General features: G+C 45.0%; 1 protein-coding gene across 1 annotated transcript; it reads left to right on the top strand.

The window, feature by feature from the left end:
• Positions 1-7,571: 7,571 nt before the first annotated feature.
• On the top strand, positions 7,572-8,962 carry LOC146992322 (lipoamide acyltransferase component of branched-chain alpha-keto acid dehydrogenase complex, mitochondrial-like). The gene is made up of 3 exons (XM_085792512.1): positions 7,572-7,763; positions 7,852-7,923; positions 8,756-8,962. The coding sequence occupies exons 1-3, from the start codon at positions 7,596-7,598 to the stop codon at positions 8,921-8,923; spliced, it is 408 nt and encodes a 135-aa protein (XP_085648638.1). The 5' UTR covers positions 7,572-7,595; the 3' UTR covers positions 8,924-8,962.
• The last annotated feature ends 8,674 nt before the right edge of the window (positions 8,963-17,636 follow it).

Raw genomic sequence — 17,636 nt, 5'->3', positions numbered from 1 at the left:
CGGAGCTGTGGTGTATGTTGTATTATATCAGGGATTCCCAAACTTGTCCATGCCAAGGACCCCCATTGCAAACCCACCGAGTTTAAGGCTTGATGTCAGGCACAAACCACCAGGTCAACTGTTTATGACGTCATGAATGATATTTTGACTGGCAGGCAATTAGAGGATAAGCATGGGAAAAAAGGTTTCAATATGTTTTATTACTATGAATTATGTTTTATAATAAGGCTCAAAACATAATTATTCTATTTTATCTTGTTATTTAATAAGATAAAATAAATTCTGTGTGTGTGTGTGTGTGTGTGTGTGTGTGTGTGTGTGGTGGTGGTGGGGTCAAAACTCACATTTGAGGGTAAGGATCAGCAGGAGGTCCACACTCAGCTGGAGTTGGAAGAGCTATATTATGTCTGTTCTGAGGTATCCCTGGCAGCCGCAGTAGCATGATGTCATGACCATTTGGTTCCCAAAAGACGTGGGCAGCATCATTTGGAATTACAAATTCCTCTTCTTGTTGACCTCCTGGGTGGTCATTCACATATGCTCTGATCTGACTGTATCAGTAGAGGAAAAATAACTTAATTATATATAAAATACATACATTTGAATTGAACAGATGTGAGTCTTATTTCTTATCATCATTAAAACAATAGTATGTCTGATTTTTCTTTTCTTTTTTTTTTCAAAAACAAAAACAGTTACTTGGACATAAAATGTGTGCAACAAGGTTGTAGTGATTCTGGATACAACATCTGGCAATACAAAAAATGCAGATTGTTTTATTAACAAATTATCTATGTTATTACTCACTCTCCTGGCTCCACACAGTGAGCTGCAGTCAGAACCCACTGGTCTCTGATCAGAGAGCCACCACAGAGGCTGCCACCGACTATCAACATGACATAATGCTCATGTTCATTGTTACCACAGGTTTTACCTCCAACAATTCTCTTCTCTAGATCCATGGCTGAACTCATTGAGACACCTGAAAGACAAAGTGGTCACCAGGTGAGTGTGAGTCAGAAAACAACAGTAGTGAGCGGCCACAAAAAGTCAATGAATTCATGGAACAGTCAAATCTTTGTGTTTGTCAAGGTCCAGAAGTTGAAAAGTCTTTGTTCCTGTAGCTCCATGATCCAAACCAAACCTCCCCCCTCATCACAGCTGGACTCAGTAAATCAACACAGTGTCACAGGATCATTTCTAACTGGTTGAAACAGTAACAGTTGTTTCCTACTCACCGAGCCACAGCAGGAAGTAAAGAAGCGCTGGACGAGCCATTGCTGTCATTGACCATCTAATGACTGCTCTGCTGGTGCCACAGCCCTGTCTTCTTAAATACCTTCACACCGTCCTGTCCTCCTCTGAGACAATAGTCATCTCATTAGGATAAATCAACATTACACCATGAGCTACAGACGACTGTACATTTATGCAAATTTACACAGCAACTGTCACTGTCCTGCACACGACTGTGACACTAAAGTCCACTATGAACAGCATTGAGATATTAACCCATTTTGGTAACACTTTATAATGAGTACACACTATTAAGCATTAGTTAAGCATTAATAAATATTGAATTCATCATTTATAACACATGAATACTCATTAGTATGTAGTTAGTAAACATAGTTATAAATGTTTTACTCATCATTGATAAGCACAGTAGTTATGGATTAGTAAACACTGAATTCATCATTTATAAAGCATGTTTCTGACGTAAATACTCATTAGTAAGTGGTTTACAATCACAGTTGTAAATGTTTTACTCTTCATTAATAAGCTCATCTATATAAATGATGGATTCAGCATTTCCAAGCGCTCTTACGCGTTCAGTATGAATGGTTAGTGAGTGTTAGTAAATGTTTTATAAAAACTCACAAATTTCATTTCCAATGGATGACTTATAAACAGTTATTAATGCAGGAATTCATGAATTCAGGCAGTTACAAAGCACTTACTACTCGTTAATTAAGTATTTTGTGTGAGCTCATCTAAAGTGGGCACTATCTATGCCTTATAGAGCATTTACAAATGAGATATTAAGATTCACAAGGAGAGACACAACACGATATGGTTCATATTGCATTGTATTTATTGCAACTTGGGAATATTATAAGAGTCTGGTAAAAATAAAACTGATCAACCAGCGCATCCAGCGTTTACCATTTGTATTTATAAACGAGTCTGTGGCGGCCGCGACTCTCTCCCTGCTCTCTCCCTCTCGCGCACACACGGGCAGATGGACAGGTCGTGTTGTGACGGTAACATGCTAATGCTAGCTATAGTGTTCTGCTATCCGCCCCCCATGGGGGGGGTTCCCAGTAGTGAAATGGCACCCGGGTACCGCCCAAGCCGAGCGAGTACTCGGATATCGGCTTCAGCCCTACAAACAATACGGCATCTACACTGATATCAGTTCACTCCGAACCATAGACTGTATAAAGTTCCGAACATACATCCATGACCCCGAAGCAGTCTTTTGCCCCCTGTTTTTGGTTGCACGCGCACCGGCGGCCGCTGGACGTGTACGTCGACGAGCCTTACGCTAGGGATCCACTGGCGTCAATACGATTTCTTGCCGGACGCGACGCCTCTGAAAAAACGGACGCTTCGGTAGGCGGGAACACAGACCGGCGAGTTAACGGACAGTGGACAAGCAGACCCCCGCCCCCCCGAGCTGTTCTCTATCTCGCTCCCCATTGGACAGTGACCCTGCGTCGGACGCGTTCATTTGCATAAAGTTGAGCTCCGGTCAACTTTTGGACGCGCCGCAACTGCTCGAACGGACGCGCCGCCTACCCAGAATGCTTTGCGGGCGCGTCATTAACGGTTTGACGCGTCCCATAGAAAATGAACTGGCAGCCGCGTCGCGGCGGACGAAACGAACGCCAGTGGATCCCAGGCTTCACGCCTAGGATCCACTGGCGTCAATGCGATTTCTTGCCGGACGCGACGCCTCTGAAAAAACGGACGCTTCGGTAGGCGGGAACACAGACCGGCGAGTTAACGGACAGTGGACAAACAGACCCCCGCCCCCCCGAGCTGTTCTCTATCTCGCTCCCCATTGGACAGTGACCCTGCGTCGGACGCATTCATTTGCATAAAGTTGAGCTCCGGTCAACTTTTGGACGCGCCGCAACTGCTCGAACGGACGCGCCGCGTACCCAGAATGCTTTGCGGGCGCGTCATTAACGGTTTGACGCGTCCCATAGAAATGAACAGGCAGCCGCGTCGCGGCGGACGAAACGAACGCCAGTGGATCCCAGGCGTTACGCTAGGGATCCACTGGCGTCAATGCGATTTCTTGCCGGACGCGACGCCTCTGAAAAAACGGACGCTTCGGTAGGCGGGAACACAGACCGGCGAGTTAACGGACAGTGGACAAGCAGACCCCCGCCCCCCCGAGCTGTTCTCTATCTCGCTCCCCATTGGACAGCGACCCTGCGTCGGACGCATTCATTTGCATAAAGTTGAGCTCCGGTCAACTTTTGGACGCGCCGCAACTGCTCGAACGGACGCGCCGCGTACCCAGAATGCTTTGCGGGCGCGTCATTAACGGTTTGACGCGTCCCATAGAAATGAACAGGCAGCCGCGTCGCGGCGGACGAAACGAACGCCAGTGGATCCCAGGCGTTACACGTCATCAACGTCACAACGCCTGGACGACGCTGGGAGGCGGCAACACTGCAGCCGGTGCAGCCTGGTGCAGCAGCTAAGATGAATGGAGAGTTGGAGACGGAGAACTCTGCCCAGAATCGACGAGTCCGGCGGACGCGGGCCCAGAAGAAAGCCGGTGTGGAGATGGATATTGAAGTCGGCGGTCGTCAGCGGCACTAGTGGTGAGTATGTGTTCGTTTTGTTTGCTGCCACACATGGTCCATGGATGATAGCTAACGTTAGCTTGTCTGCAGCTGAAGGCTTTAGCTCTCGCTCCCTGACGTACTACCGCGACATGTAAACACGTAGGACTGCTGACTTGTATCATCAGAGCAGCCTCCTTTCATATTTAATAGAGGGGGGACAATAACTGATAGTCTAGTACGAAGAGGGGGGTATCATGCACCCCCCGGAAATATACTTCTAACCAGTGTTTCTAGATTGGAAAAAATGTGTAGAAAATGATGAGCTATGTTAAAAAGTTGTCAGAATGTCCCATGTATCATTTTTATGCAAATTAGTGCCGCCATTATCGAAAAAACCTAATTTCACTATATCTCAGCCAATACTGCAGATATCTGAACAAATAAGGTGTCTAGAGCCATGTTTTGGGGGTCAGAGATCACAATAAAACTATTCATAAAGTGATCACATGTTGGTGGCATGCTAGTAAGCAAACCTAACCCTTTTACCAATTACAAGACGCCAATATTGGAGATACCAAATAAGGTGTCTAGACAGAGGTTGTTGTGTGTTTAACCAAGGTTTATTTGGATCAAACATCATAATAGAACTCTTCTTGATGTGACCACTCAAGTAAATGGTTCTCCACTATGCATCACTCATCATCGTTTTCACTGAAATCATCAGAGTTAAACTCATCCTCTCCTTCCTCTTTCTCCTCCTCTTCCTGTTCATGCTCTCCAGTGTCATGGGGATCAACCAGTGAAGTTGGTAGGATAGGACCACAGGACCACACCGGTTTCAACACTCCTTCATCAGTCTTCATCCATCCCTCATCATAGGGTTTTGGTTTTTCCAGAATAGGTTCATCAGCTCACCTGTACAAGTCAACACGGTAGTTCACACGTCAGGCATGTGGCTTCAGAGCAGAGTGGCACGGAGGAAGGCCAGCCAGGTCAACCTTAGACTTGTAAGTGAGTTTCCTGTCCTCCCCCACCATGTTGCGTAGCAACTTGGCAGGGACAACATCCACTGAAGACTCACAACTCTGTCCAGACATCAGACAGGTGAATTGCTCCAACTGCCTCAGCATCTCAGGCTTGACACTCTAGCAGTCACTGAGTTGACTGAATACGTGAAATCGGGGATTCTTCTTCAAGGGCCCCACCTTCCTTCTCCCTTTGATGGCACTGGTACAGTCTTCTCTACTGAACACATAGAACCCAAGATGAGTGGCGCGGTGGTCTTCTCCCAGGGATTCTGCAGTACTACTACTGCCTGGCTTCTGGTGCACCTGTCCCCACTGATGTTGAGATGGATGTGTTACAGTACGAGCAGAAGCTGTGGGCAAGGCTGCTAAAGCTGACTTCATCAGACCCCTACAGTGTGAAGATCCAGGAAGCTTCTCAACATCTCCGAGCTGCAGAATCCCTGGGAGAAGACTACCGCACCACTCTTCTTGGGTTCTATGTGTTCATATCAGTGGAGAAGACTGTACCAGTGCCATGTATATATTTTTGGCTTTTTCATGCCTTCATTTGACAGTACAGTTGAGAGAGACAGGAAATAGGGAGGCAGAGAGGGGGGGAATGACACGCAGCAAAGGGCCGTCCGATGTGGGATTCAAACCAGGGCCGCCTGCACGAGGAACATAGCCTCAATATATGGGGCGCCTGCTTAACCCACTGCGCCACTCGACACCCCGGAAGGTGGGGCCCTTGAAGAAGAATCCCAGGTTTCACGTATTCAGTCAACTCAGTGACTGCTAGAGTGTCAAGCCTGAGGTGCTGAGGCAGTTGGAGCAATTCACCTGTCTGATGTCTGGACAGAGTTGTGAGTCTTCAGTGGATGTTGTCCCTGCCAAGTTGCTACGCAACATGGTGGGGGAGGACAAGAAACTCACTTGCAAGTCTAAGGTTGACCTGGCTGGCCTTCCTCCGTGCCACTCTGCTCTGAAGCCACATGGCTGACGTGTGAACTACTATGTCGCCTTGTACTAGCGAGCTGATGAACCTATTCTGGAAAAACCAAAACCCTATGATGAAGGGCAGGGATGGATGAAGACTGATGAAGGAGTGTTGAAACCGGTGTGGTCCTGTGGTCCTATCCTACCAACTTCACTGGTTGATCCCCGTGACACTGGAGAGCATGAACAGGAAGAGGAGGAGAAAGAGGAAGGAGAGGATGAGTTTAACTCTGATGATTTCAGTGAAAACGATGATGAGTGATGCATAGTGGAGAACCATTTACTTGACTGTTTATCTGGCATGGGAAAGAGAAGAGTGGTCACATCAAGAAGAGTTCTATTATGATGTTTGATCCAAATAAACCTTGGTTAAACACACAACAACCTCTGTCTAGACACCTTATTTGGTATCTCCAATATTGGCGTCTTGTAATTGGTAAAAGGGTTAGGTTTGCTTACTAGCATGCCACCAACATGTGATCACTTTATGAATAGTTTTATTGTGATCTCTGACCCCCAAAACATGGGTCTAGACACCTTATTTGTTCAGATATCTGCAGTATTGGCTGAGATATAGTGAAATTAGGTTTTTTTCGATAATGGCGGCACTAATTTGCATAAAAATGATACATGGGACATTCTGACAACTTTTTAACATAGCTCATCATTTTCTACACATTTTTTCCAATCTAGAAACACTGGTTAGAAGTATATTTCCGGGGGGTGCATGATACCCCCCTCTTTGTACTAGACTAAATACCATAATATCTAGGGCTGACCAAAGGCCAATGTCTTTACTTCATGTGACAAATATTTATTACTTGTTGCTACGACTCATTTTAGCTTCTTTCACCAAACTCCCATGATGCACTGAGCTCCTACATCCCATCCTTCTTCTGTAGGGCTGCTGTGTGTGGACCAGATGCTGCCGTCACCATGACAACGTCCCAACGTGCAGGAGGACACGCGGTCAGAAACTCCAGAGGTCAGAGAGGAGGTGGGAGGTCCTCCGCTCTGATTGGCTGAGAGACCCCGACTCCTCTCCCAGGACCCAGGACCGGCCCAGTCATGTGACTCTGAGTGGGGGGGGGGTAAGAGGGTAAGAGGGGGGGTAAGAGGTGGGGGTATCTGTCGGTCACATGACCTGGAGACTCTGACTAAAATTAACCAGCAGCTGATCTGATCTCCTCTGTCCTCTCTCTAACAATGTGTTCATCGAAGCAGAGAGAATTACAAAATTTAAACTGTGAGCCTCTCATTGCGGCCAGGTCTCTTCCTGCCGCCCATTGACTCTAATACAAAGAGAAGCAGGAGGGACCCCTGTTTATAACTTGCAAGTGTTTCCAAAATATTTACTGTAGAAACACCAAAATCATACCAAAGTGTTCAGGAAATCCTTACGACGACCACGGTCTGCTTCTTTTTCTGATAGGAGCTACCATTTGGTCAGAATAAGCCCAAATGTGAGACCAGCGCAGAGGCAGAAAATAACCCTTTTTCTCTACATTTCGTATGTTTGTGTCACTGAAAACATCTGGCCCAGATAAAAAAGTTCTTGGTTTGAAAGTCTGTCCCAACTGAATTTGTAGCTGAATATCCCTTTAACAGCAGATCAGACCTGTTATGTGTCAGATAATCATTAATCAGTTGTCATTGATCAGGTTTCCCAGAATCCGATCAGATCACTGGGTCTGGATCAGTCTGACCCGGTTACTTGACATCATTTATATCTAATCACCTTGGTGTGTCTCTTTGCCCTCAGGCGTCTCACAACATCGGGCTGGCGATGGACACGAGTCAGGGTCTGCTGGTGCCCAACGTGAAGAACGTGCAGCTGCTCAGCGTGTTCGACATCGCCCAGGAGCTGAACCGGCTGCAGACGCTCGGCGCCGTGGGGCAGCTGGGAACGTCGGAGCTGACGGGGGGAACGTTCACCCTGTCCAACATCGGATCAGTGAGTCCAGACGCCGCCGCTCTGAGGACGGAGACGGACTCTAGACCCGCTCTAACCACAACCTGTTTCCTCTGTGTGTGTGTTGTAGATCGGAGGGACGTACGCCAAACCAGTCATCCTCCCTCCTGAGGTCGCCATCGGAGCGCTGGGGAAAATGCAGGTGAGTTCCAGACTTTCCCACGGCCCATGAACACACCACAGAGGTCAAAGTACTTAGATAAGCCAAGCCCCGCCCCCTTCCTGTGTGTGTGTGCAGGGTATATAATAAAAAAAGAAAGAAAGGTAATTAGAGTTTAAAGGGATAGTTCAACATTTTGTCAAATTGGCCCATTGCCATAATCCAGAGCAGAGCTGCGAGCTGCTCAGAGCTACGCTACGGAGGCTCATTATGGGATTTCTTGGTTTCCCTCATCAAATACACAATCCAACAACTCCACAACGCTCTGGTGGACAAGTTGTGAGCTGCACATTCACCACGCTATGAGATAATAACACAACGTTACCAGACAGAGTTGTTTTAGAGGGAAATACATGCAAAACCGCTGATGCGCGTTGCCTTCAGGGACAGTTTTTCACCAACAGTCTCTGCATTTCCCTCTAAAACAACTCTGTGTGGTAACGTTGTGTTATTATCTCATAGCGTGGTGAATGTGCAGCTCACAACTTGTCCACCAGAGCGTTGTGGAGTTGTTGGATTGTGTATTTGATGAGTTTGATGAGGGAAACCAAGAAATCCCATAATGAGCCTCCGTAGCGTAGCTCTGAGCAGCTCACGGCTCTGCTCCGCCGTTCTAAAAATAGCTTGCACCGACAACTAAAGGTAACAAACCTACTGCTATGACTGTAGGGATTATGGCAATGGGCCAATTTGACAAAATGTTGAACTATAATGTATATAGCGGGAAAAAAAATCTTCATTTGTTTTGAAAACTTGGGGCCGAATGCTAATTCCAACGCTCTGTGTGTGTGTGTTTGCGTGTTTGCGTGCTCAGGTGCTGCCCCGGTTCGGCGCCGGCGGTCAGGTGGTCCCGGCTCACATCATGGCGGTCAGCTGGTCGGCGGATCACCGCATCATCGACGGCGCCACCATGTGCCGCTTCTCCAACCTGTGGCGGGAATACCTGGAGAACCCGGCCAGCATGGTGCTGGACCTCAAGTGACCGGACCCGACCGGACGGAACCGGATGGAACCGGATGGAACCGGATGGAACCGGACCGCCAACACTAACACACCTTCACCTCTCCCCCTTCGCCGCCATCGCCACCGCCGCCGCTGCTGCTGCCTTCATCATCATCTTCTTCTCTTTCTTCTTCTTTTCTCTCATTTCCTTGTTGCCTTTGAGCGAGTTGCGGCGGCGGCGCGATGCGGCGGGGGAGGGGCCAGCCTGTCAATCATGTCGTTTCCATGACAACCACTCATTCACTCACCCACCCACCCCCTTACTCTCTCACTCACTCACTCTCTCTCTCTCGGTTGGAGGTTTAGAGGTTTTTGTAGTTTTTTGGTCCAAGTTGAACCAGGGTTCAGCTCTTCAGGTGCTGGTGGTCTGGGTCTGGATTCTCTTTGCTGGGGGGTCGGGTGTGTGTGTGTGTGTGTGTGTGTGTGTGTGTGTGTGTGTGTGTGTGTGTGTGTGTGTGTGTGTGTGTGTGTGTGTGTGTGTGTGTGTGTGTGTGTGTGTGTGTGTGTGTGTGTGTGTGTGTGTGTGTGTGTGTGTGTGTGTGTGTGTGTGTGTGTGTGTGTGTGTGTGTGTGTGTGTGTGTGTGTGTGTGTGTGTGTGTGTCATCAATAATTCATCAGTTCATTGATCAGTTTGGACTCTGTTATCCTGGACCGGACCAGTTTTGTTGTTTTTTTTCTATTTGGAAAATTAATCCTAATAATAATAATTTTAATCGGTGAAACTTTTAATTTGAAAATCACAGGAAGTGAGACTGAACCAGTGTGTGTGTGTGTGTGTGTGTGTAAGAGAGATCCAGAACCAGAGTCTGATTGGGGGGGAGGGGGGGGCAGAACTGGGTCCTGAGACCTGAGACCCGGGTTCACCAGAGTCCAGTTCCATCAGTTCGATCCAGATCAGATGAACCCGTCTGGGATCTGGTCCAGTTTAAAGTGGTTTTCTGAGTCCTGAACCAGGACCAACCGCTCTGTGAAAGGTCCACAAAGTCTCCGCTGATCATCAGGACCAGAACTTCACATGGTTCTGGTTCTGGTCCCGGTCCTGGTCCTGGTCCTGGTCCGATCTGGTCCTGACTGACTGAACTGTGTGTAAATGAACCAGTGGACCTGCTGCTGGTTCTGGTTCTGGACCCGTCTGACTGTTACTGCTCCTCCAGCTCCTGAGGGGAAGACCTGGTTCTGGTTCTGGTTCTGGTCCTGGTTCTGGTCCTGGTCCTGGTTCTGGTCCTGGTTCTGTAGCTGCTAAGTGCCCCCCCCCCCCTCTCTCCCCTCTCCCCTCCCCTCCCCCCACCAGCTGCTCCCTGACCTGGTTCTGGCTCTGGTCCTGGTCCTGGTCCTGGTCCTGGTCCTGGTCCTGGTCCTGGTCCCGGTCCTGGTCCCGGTCCCGGTCCCGACGTCTTCCTCTGGGCTGCTGGGTAACGATGGTGTCGTAGTTTTTTTTTTTTTTTTTGATACTGACCTTTATTTTGTCTATTTTGTTTTGTTTTGTTTTGTTTCATGTGTTGAAATGTTTGTTGTTTGTTGTTTGTTGTTGTTGATGCTGTCGTGGTTTTGTGTTGGGATGTGGATCCAGATCAGGACTCTTGGACCTGGTTCCTGGTCCTGGTTCTGGTTCTGGTCCGACTCATAAACTGTGAAGTGTCTGAACCCTGGTCAAACGAGAAAAAAGAAAAAAAAAGAAAAAAAAAAAAACTCAATAAAGTTGAAGTGAACCAAGTCTGAGTCGTTTGTGGTGAGTTCAGGTTCCTCAGAGAACGTGGGAGAAGTCACTTTCTGGTCCTGGACCCAGTTGTTACAAAGGGTTAAAAACTGATCGGATTTTGGATCATTGATCAGATCAAATCTTGAAAATGGATCAAACCTTCATCAGTTTGTGTCGTTCAGAGCTTTTTAGTCGGATCAGGAAAACGTTGATCCAGAACATCAGGATTATTCTGATCCCAGCAGTTTGGTGGATTCAGGAACAAAATGGGATTTAAATTAAATGTTATCTGGTCAAATAAACAACATTTATAATGTAGAATATATAAAGTTTTGATTATTTCACAATTAAAGAACTTTTTCCCAACATTTAGCAAATTTAATGAGATTTGAAGTTTAAATTTGAAACACATGGGGAAATGTTCCCAATGTATTTGACTGATGTACTGTATATTTGCATTTTTAAAATCTATTTAAACAGCCAGACCAGATGAGATCATTTCTGGCTGTTTAAAAAACACTGAAGAAACAAAAAACCAATCCAACAAAGTATAAATGAAACAGTAATCTCTTTCAATGAAAAAAACATTTTTTTAATTGCTTTATATATATATACGGTATATATATATATAATTATATACAGAACAATACAATTCTCTTTCTCTTTCTTGTTTTTGTTTTGTAGTTTTATTGAGATTTTTGGGGATTATTCTGTTATATGTATTTTAGTGATTATGTATGTAGTTGGTATATTTGTGTTTAATTTTTGTATGTTGTTATTTATTTGAGTCTGATGTAAAGGATTTATATCCTGTATCAGATGTTTTTCATTAAAATTAAATTAAATTTCATTAAATACATTTTTTGCCAGGGGTAATAGTTACAGGGTATCCGCGGGGTCTTAAAAAGTCAAAAATTTGAACATCTAAATTTTAGGCCTTAAAATGTCTTAAATTTGTTGAATTATTGTGTTCAAGTCTTAAATAATTTTAGACAGGTCTTAAATGTTCTTATGCCCACCATGGGCGAGCATTTCACTCGCATTTGCCCCTAAAAAAAAATACATGTGTGAACCGGGAAAATCACAAAAACAGAAAGAGCACAACCTGCGATTGGTCAAAAACTACAAATCCCACAATTCTCTGGCCTCAACAATAACAGTAGTTAGTGTAAGTAAGGGAGAGTGGAGCTGTCGGTGAAAAGAGGAAACAACGCCACGTCTGGTCCTGTTCTATGTTGTCCGTTCACACCGTCACCGTTTATTAGTTACGTCCGCGGTGTAAAAGGCCGTGACGCAAAGACGCGATTAGGCGCGAGACGCGATTAGGCGCGAGACGCGGTATACGCGACTTTTTTTTTTGCGACGCAATACACGCGATTCTTTTATGGCGACGGGACCATCGCGTCTTCGTCTATTTCATCGTGTTTGGTGGGAAGACCCACAAGGGGCTTCCCACCAAACACGAGGAACGCTTTTTTTTCGCGCGAGCTTTGACGCGCGACCAAACGCGAGATACGCGAGATACGCGATTTGACGCTCGTTTTGACTCGTGTAAAAAAAAAAATCATTTTCACTACAACATTTTTTATTTTTATTTTTTCAAAGGAGGTTAAATCGAAAGCAACTGGACTTAGTTATTTGTCTGAAGACGTTTCACCTTCATCCAAGAGGCTTCATCAGTTCTACGCATCTGACCAGGCTGGGACTGGTCCAACTGGTCTGGAGACTCAGTATAAGTCCAGTTGCTGAGACTTTAGAGTCAAAGAGGAGCAGTGCGTCTGCGTCGCTGTGTCGGACTGTTTGGATTTAATGAAGAAGCTGCACGGTGTCCTCCCGTATTTTACCTGGGTCGCTACCGGAGCTTGATAAATGGAGAGAAAAAACAAACGCCAGGCGCACGTCGCGGTGGAACCGAGAACAGCTGAGTTTTCCTCCTCCAGCTGAACAGCTGATCTGTGATCTGTGGTGAAGACGTACAGAGACCTGCCACTGTGTCACGGTGCATTAATATAAACTTCAACCTCAGAGCTGTCTGTCCTCAGACTGTCCTGACTGTCCCTGAACACCACACAGAGACAACATGGAGCTGTGTGAGGTTGAGTTTTATTTATCATGATAATTAATACATACTTAGTAACAAGCCTGTAAGTTCAACACATCAGTATGCTACTGTGATTTAACTAGCCTAGTTAAATAAAAAGATGTAGTTTAATACCATAATATCTAGGGCTGACCAAAGGCCAATGTCTTTACTTCATGTGTCAAATATTTATTACTTGTTGCTACGACTCATTTTAGCTTCTTTCACCAAACTCCCATGATGCACTGAGCTCCTACATCCCATCCTTCTTCTGTAGGGCTGCTGTGTGTGGACCAGATGCTGCCGTCACCATGACAACGTCCCAACGTGCAGGAGGACACACGCGGTCAGAAACTCCAGAGGTCAGAGAGAAGGTGGGAGGTCCTCCGCTCTGATTGGCTGAGAGACCCCGACTCCTCTCCCAGGACCCAGGACCGGCCCAGTCATGTGACTCTGAGTGGAGGGGGGGGGTAAGAGGGTAAGAGGGGGGGTAAGAGGTGGGGGTAAGAGGTGGGGGTATCTGTCGGTCACATGACCTGGAGACTCTGACTAAAATTAACCAGCAGCTGATCTGATCTGAGGTCAAATTTCTCAGCAGCATGGACGACGACTGTTGCCGCTGCGCTGAGACAAGGTGAGAGCTGCTACACTGAGACTGTGTAATACTGCAGTACTACTACTACAATAATACTGCAATACAATACTACTACACTGTAATAATACTACCTCACTGTTATACTGGAGTACCACAGTATTGCAATACTACAGAGCTATGGTAATACAACACTAACTACAACATGACACCAGTGTTCACCGACTACAACACTAACACTGTGGTACTGTGTGATACTACTACAACACTGTACAGCTGTACTCTGATAATACAACACTGTAATACTACAGTACTACAATAACACAGTGGTGCTATGATAATACTACTGTAATTATACTGTAGTTCTACAACACTGTTAGATTACAGTACCACAACACTGTAACACAACAGTCCATTACTGTGATACTACACAACAATAACACTACATTGTTATATTACTGCACTGTAATACTACAGCACTAATGAAAATACAACTAACAAGATACACTCAGAGTAAATGTACTTTTTTTTTCATTCTGTGTAACTGACAACGTGAAGATAAATGGAAAATAAATCAAATCAAATAAATAACTTGTAATTTCACCAAAATGAGGATTTTCTGTTATATTGTAAATTTCTATTTTCCTTTATTGTCATCGAGCAACGAAGTACAACGAAATATAGGTGAATCTCTCCCTAATCATTTTAAAAAGTAAAAAGGATAAAATAAATATACAAAGACTAATTTAAGATATAGATATATTCATTATGTAATAATGCAAAAAAAAATTCACCTCATGATGTAATGATCTGCCACATTTTGTGATAAAATTCTTAAACGCAATAGGTAATAAACCTTGTTGCATTTTGTTATAAGTTGTTACATATTGCATTAGTTACAAAATAAAAGTGTTGCACTTTTTTATATAGAAAATGTAAGAATTTTGTGCAAAATGCAACAACTTATTACAAAATACAGCAAAGTTTATTACATATTGCATTCAAGAAGTTTATTACAAAATGTGGCAGATCATTACATCATGAGGTGAAATACAGGCCTCAATTAAATAAATAATTTAAAAAAACAGTTTTCTTTTCAAGTTATTTAGCAAAATAGAAATTAGATTAAATAAATTAAATGTTTTTTATTTGTTCCTCTGGTGATGATCAATAATCTCAGAGCTGAGTTACCATAGTACTATGTGCCGTAAACTGAATTCACTTCCAAGTCTTCCAAGTCTTCGAGTATTTTAGTCTTAAGTGTTGAGAATTTGTGGAATTTAGTCCAACTCTCAAACTTAAGAATAAAAGCTTTTTATCAACTTTCTCAAGTCTAAGAATAACTCATACTCTCCCAGATATTTAAATGATCAATAATCAATAACGACAGGATGATCAGGAGGAGAGCGAGGCTGCAGCTCAGAGGTCAGAGGTCATCTTCTCGCCTGTCCCCCCGTGCGGCGCTGTGACGTCGTCGTCGTCGTGGTGACCATGGTGGGGGGCGTGGCGGTGTGCGGCTCCATCAGCTCGGTCAGAGCTCTGTGGGAGACCCGGATCAAGAGGAGGAGGGAGGAGCAGGACGAGGAGGAGCAGCAGAGGAGGAGGAGCGGCACCGAGCGGCGCTCCAGACTCAGCCTGGGGGTCTGGGAGGACCGGGCCCTTCTGGCTCGACTCAGACAGAAGCTGCAGACCGAGGACGGACGGCTGGTGCTCCGCATCGAGCAGGAGGAGTGGAAGGTATCAGATTATTGTCCTGGTCCAGTCTTCTTTTTTTTTTTAAGTAGGCCTATATTTTTGGGGCTTTTATTGCCTTTAATTGATAGTGCAGTCGAGAGAGAGACAGGAAATGGGGAGGCAGAGAGTGGGGGAATGACACGCAGGAAAGGGCCGTCCAACGCGGGACTCGAACCGGGGCCGCCTGCACCGAGGACTGAGCCTCAACATGGGGCGGCAGCTCCACCCAGTGAGCTAAACACCGCCCCGTATAGGGATTTTTTTAAGCAAAAAAGTCAGCGTATGCATGAAAAAGTGCAAAATCATTAACTTTGATAAAAGGACAAGGCTTATTTACCTCTTTATTTTGTCATCCCCACCTTTCAGTCATTTACCACTATTAGTATTATTATCTTGCCTGGATGAAGCATTATGAACATAGAAAAAACTGAAATTGCAGCACTCACAAAATAATCTTGAATCATTTATTAAACGCACAGCAGTGCCTGACGGACGCGTTTCAGCCCTTGGCTTTCTTCAGCGTGGGGAATTATGAACATAGCACATCACAGCTTGTAAATAGCACAATGCAAAAAAACAATTTGATTCAGAGAGAAAAGCCAATCAGTAGCCTAGCTACTGAGACCAGACAAAAACGTAACTTTTTAACTTTATGACTATCACCTCCTTGGGACAGTCCATTTAAGACTGTTTCTTGGCCTTGTGGCTCTTTTCATTATGTTTCTGAGCAGAATGTGGGCTTGACCAATTATGACCAGGGATTAATAAATAACGGCGCTACTTTTTTCAGTAACAGTTATCAAAAAAGTTACTGTTTCCCCGTTACAATGCTGTTACCGTTACTGACAATAAAATGTGCCGTTACTTGACTCAAGAAGTCCCATCAGAAAATAGTAAAACACCTGTTAAAGTTTACGTTATACATTTTTTTTTCGGTCCATCAACTAGTCTAACATATTTGAGCATTTTATGGAATAAAACTAACTCAATAGTTACTGTTATTATGTAGTAAATTCAGTTACTAACTCTTTTTGGTAAGGCTGCAACTAACGATTATTTTCATTATCGATTAATCTGTTGATTATTTAAACGATTAACCGATTAGTTGTTTGGTCAATAAAATATTAAAAAATGTTGAAAAACATCAATCAGTGTTTCCCAAACCACCAGCTGACGTCCTCAAATGTCTTGTTTTGTCCACAAACCAAAGAGAGACTCAGTTTATTGTCATAAAGCGTCGGACGATGGCCGCATCCTCTCACACCAGTGTTGGGCAGTAGCGACGTTAAGTTCGTGAATCAGAGCCGTAGCTGGACAACTTTATCGCTGCACAGCGACCGCGCGCACCGTTGCACGTCGCTCCAAGAGCCGGTGCGTCCTGTCTGCAGCGGAGACACGGCCACTGAGAGGACTGAGTGACGGGACCGTTCCTGTAGGAACGCGCCTTTTAATGAATCAAACCAAACACCCTGAACAGCATGCTGAGTAGAGAGGGAGAGACGGCTGCAGCAGTTAAAACGAAAGCTCCTTGTCCCAGCATGTCGCCCACTCCGTCCGTGGCCGACGTCTTTTAAAACAGTGTTTCCCAACCTTGGGGTCGGGACCCCACGTGGGGTCGCTTGAAATTCAAATGAGGTCGCCTGAAATGTCTAGTAGCCTAATTGATGAATTAAAAAAAAATCTGACCAAGAAAGGTTAGGAACCACTGTTTGAAAAGACACTTGGGTTTTTTTGGAATGTACTTGCATAGATCTTTCAGCACTCACAATGGGCCGATATAAATGAAAAACTTTATTTAACTTCTAAAAAAAATAGCTTTGATGTAGCTAAGCTACTTTTTTTTTTTTTTTTTTTTTTTAAAGTATATTTTTTTTGGCTTCTCATGCCTTTATTCGATAGGACAGTTGAGAGTGTGACAGGAAATGGGAGGCAGAGATGGGGGGAATGACATGCAGGATAGGGCCGTCCGACGCGGGATTCGAATCGGGGCCGCCTGCAGCGAGGACTATAACCTCAACACATGGGGCGGCTGCTCTACCAACTGAGCTAAACACCGCCCCAAGCTAAGCTACTTTTGTCATTTTATTGTAGCGTAGCTTGCTACATTTCTCTGGTGGGTAGCTTCAGTGTAGTGAAGCTTCATTTCATGCAGAGTAACTTGTAGCTTAGCTCACTACATTTTCCAAGTAGCTTGGCCAACACTGTCTCACACACATACACACCACAGAGAAGCGCGCATGCATAACAGCAGCGCGTGTTGAAAGCGAAACTTAATACGGCGCGGTGCGTTCCCCCCCGACGATCGATCTGCTCGTCCCCCCCCCCCCCCGTCGACAGGTCAGACACCACCTTAACTAACAAATTTTCTGGGGGAAACACTGCTATGACTATATATACATTCCTAGAAATGTTTAAATGTTTTGGGAGAAATTGTACCACTTTTTTTCCAGAAATTTCTCTACAATATTTCCAAAAATTCACACCATTGGCCCTAATTAGAATGTACATCAACTAAAAAAGTAACATTCTTCAGTCTCAGAACAAATATTTATGTATTTCTCATGTTTGCTTCAAAATTTTGTCCAATG

Source organism: Trachurus japonicus, chromosome 1 (genome assembly GCF_045865225.1).
Source record: "Trachurus japonicus isolate A0001 chromosome 1, Traja_1.0".
Lineage (NCBI taxonomy): Eukaryota > Metazoa > Chordata > Actinopteri > Carangiformes > Carangidae > Trachurus > Trachurus japonicus.
The sequence above is the reverse complement of the archived record's forward strand: the minus strand, read 5'-3'. Positions and strand labels throughout refer to the sequence as shown.